The 3,285-nt window shown below is 47.7% G+C and overlaps 1 protein-coding gene across 1 annotated transcript in view; it reads left to right on the forward strand.

Annotated features, from left to right (window-relative positions):
- The window catches only part of IFT88 (intraflagellar transport 88), a 70,255-nt gene that overhangs the window by 28,118 nt on the left and 38,852 nt on the right, over nucleotides 1-3,285 (forward strand). The window contains exons 16-17 of the mRNA XM_023530715.1: nucleotides 2,614-2,701; nucleotides 3,059-3,139. Of these exons, the coding sequence (XP_023386483.1) occupies nucleotides 2,614-2,701; nucleotides 3,059-3,139 (169 nt within the window). The remainder of the gene's footprint in view (nucleotides 1-2,613; nucleotides 2,702-3,058; nucleotides 3,140-3,285) is intronic.

The following is a 3,285-nucleotide window of genomic DNA, read 5'->3' on the forward strand; positions in this document are numbered from 1 at the left end:
GAGACCACTTCTTTCGAAAACACAAGTTGCCACAACTCACCTAATATGAAATAGATCATTGGAAGAGCCCTGTAAGTATTATGGAAATTGGATTACAATTTTAAAGCTACGAAAAAAGTAATCTCCAGGCCCATCCAGTTTTATTAGAGAATTCTAGCAAATGTCGAAAGAAGAATTAACATCACTTCTATATAGTCTCTTCCAGAAAATAGTTCATTTTATGAAGCTAGTATTATGCTGTTACCAAAATAAGACAAAGACAGTACCAAAAAAAGAAGAAGAAGAAGAAGAGGGGTCTAAAGATCAATATCTTATGAATATAGCTGCAAAAATTGTTTAGAAAAGACTAGCAAACCAAAGCACTACCAGCATAGAAAGAGAGTCGTGCACCAGGACCAAGTGGGGTTTGTCCTGGGGACGAGATCAGTTTACCATCTAAATGAAAATCAGTATAATACAGGCTGTCGATAGAACGAAGGACAGCAACAACATGATCGTTCGATATGAACCAAAAAGTACTTTTTCCTGCAGAATTCAGTGCGCTCATGATAAACAAACCAAAAAGCCTGAGCAAGGTGGGAGTAGAGAGGAAGAGCCTCAGTCTGGTGAAGGGCCAGGTGGAGACCCACGTTTGGCGTCACACTCTGTGGTGCCAGACCACATGGTTTCCCTTTAGATCAGGAACAAGACAAGGGTTTCTGCTGTCACCAGCTCTAGTCTACATGTCCTGGAGGATCTAGCTATGGGAATTAGGCAAGAAAAGGGAGTAAGAGGCATCCACTACCTCTATTTACAGATCACATGGTCTTGAATATAGACTGTCCCACATAAAAGTTTAGAATCCACTGAAAAACGATTTTAGCAAGGTTGCCTTTTTAAAAGGTCAAATACAAGAGTCAGTAGTATACTATAGAAATATACTATACTAATGAACTATACAAGAATGAAATTAACAATTACAATAGTTATAAACCTTTAGGAATAAATTTAATAAGTGAAAGGCAAAATTCACACTCTGAAAACAATAAAACATTTTTGAAAGAGATGCCAAGTAGAGGGCAAGCCACCACGTGTTTGTGGGTAGACACCTACTATCGTTAGGGTGGCAGTGCCCCTCACCACTCTGTAGAGTCAGCGAAACCCCAGCAGTGTTCCGAGGGAAGTGACAGGTCGATCCTGAAATTCACATGGAAACACAAAGGATTCAGGATAGACAGTTGAAAAAAGACGACAAAGTTGGAGGACTCACACTGCGAAGCTGCAGCAGTCAAGACAGCGAGGTCGTGCTTTGCGCTAGTCCCATGAAGATCGACCTGAAATCATCGGGATGGGATCAAGAGTCCAGAAATGAACTGAAACTTGTAGTCAGGAAAGGTGGCAGGACACTTCAGTGGGAGAAAAGATGTCTTTGCAACAGGTGGTGCTGGGACAGTGGATGTCCCCATGCAGAAGAATGAAGTCGGACCTCATACCACACACAAAGTCACTTCTAAATGGGTCATAGACTTAAATGTAAGTTCTAGGACCATGAACTTCTTAGGAAAAAATAGAAGTGAATATTACTGACCTTGGGTTAGGCAATGGCTTCTTAGATATGACACCAAAAGCACATGAAAAGAGAAAAAAAATAGATAAATTGGACTTCGCCAAAATTAAAAACTTTTGTTCTTTAAAGGACAGCATCAAGAAAGTGAGAAGACATTGCACAGAATGGGAGAAAATATTTGCAAACCACATACCCAAGAAAGGATTGGTTTCTACAATACATGAAAAACTCTCCAACTCAGTAATAAAAGGGCCAGTAACCCAGTGAAAATGTCCGAAGGATCTGAGTAGACGTCTCAGAATGGACATGCGGACGCCAAACGAGCACAGGAAGGGCGCGTCTGCCGCCCAAGGGAAGCTGAAGACGCCGGCGCAGCCAGTGCCCGCCTGGGTCCTCTGCTGGTGCTGGGTGCAAAGGGGAGATGGTCCGCAGTTCCTCTGAGGGGTAAGCGCGGAGTCGCCGTATAACCAGCGACTTCTCCCCGAGGCATGAGCCCCAAAGAAATGAGAGCACGTGGCCACAGCAGCTTCCCCCAGTGCTCATGGCAGCGCCCTGCAGTCTCCCGAAAGTGCAGAGGGCCCAGCCTGCGGCGGCTGGCCAGCGGGTCTGTGCAGCAGGGCCCTGTTCGGCCTCGGGGCGCACGGAGCCAGCTGTCTGCTGCGGCACGCGCCAACCGGGCAGACGCCACAAGGGAAGAAGCCTGTCACAAAAGGCCACAGGGTGCGCGGTGCCATCTGCGTGGGAGATGAGACGAGGCTGCCTTCTCGGGACAGGTGCAGCTCAGTGTCCCCCCCTGCCACGCACGATTTCTCGAGAGGCCACCTCACCCCCCACAGGCCTTCTCGCCAGGGGCCCCTCCGGCCTCAGGAGGTCGGCAGGCATCAGCAGCAGGGAGGACAGCCGTCCACCCCCGGTCACGGCCCTCAGCCCGACGGAAATGGGTTTCCAGTGGAGCTGGCCGCCATTCAGAGGCTTTCGTGTCATGTTAGCTTTACACTGAAATTTTAAGGAAAAAACCCTCGCTATGCCACGTTTCTCCATAAAACTTTTCCGTTTGTTTGGTATAGGAAAGCCATGGCAGAGAAGTACATCATGACAGCTGCGAAACTCATCGCCCCCGCCATCGAAACGTCCTTCGCCGTGGGTTATGACTGGTGAGAAGCGCAGTGTACCTGACCGCGTGCTGTTTTCCTTTTGTAGTTTATATTTCGTGGATTTAACATTGCGTTAGAAGAGTGAATAAACAATCGCGAATACTGATTTCTACTGATCAAGCAAGTAGTAGCGTATGGTAAGATTAACATAGACCAGAGTGAAATGTTTACTATTTTAAAATATAATTACCAGGCCATTCTAACGTATTTTCTCACTGCTCTCGGCGCGTGGGTGCAGTGCTGAGGTGAGGGGCTCCTGTTGGACGTGCGGGTCGGCGATCGCTCCGCTGTGCAGACTGCAGCCCGCGCCGCCTCCATGTTACGCTGCTTTCCTCATTCTCTGCTTTTCTACCTCAAGCGTGTCGCCAGCACTGCACTTTCTGTCCTGAGCGATAGCCCTAGAAGAGGCTACCGTCCCCTGATGCAGCGGACCTCCCAGGTGGGAGTGAAGAGCTGTATCTGACCCGGAAAAACCTTTGCTCGTTTGTCGAATTCGTTTCTTACGTCACCCAGCACAGGAATGTCCTGTATAGCATCCTGCTCTCTGCTTGGATTCTCCTGGCGTTCAGTCCCTTTGCTTTATTT

This window comes from Pteropus vampyrus, unplaced genomic scaffold (assembly GCF_000151845.1).
Source record: "Pteropus vampyrus isolate Shadow unplaced genomic scaffold, Pvam_2.0 Scaffold52, whole genome shotgun sequence".
Classification (NCBI taxonomy): Eukaryota; Metazoa; Chordata; class Mammalia; order Chiroptera; family Pteropodidae; genus Pteropus; species Pteropus vampyrus.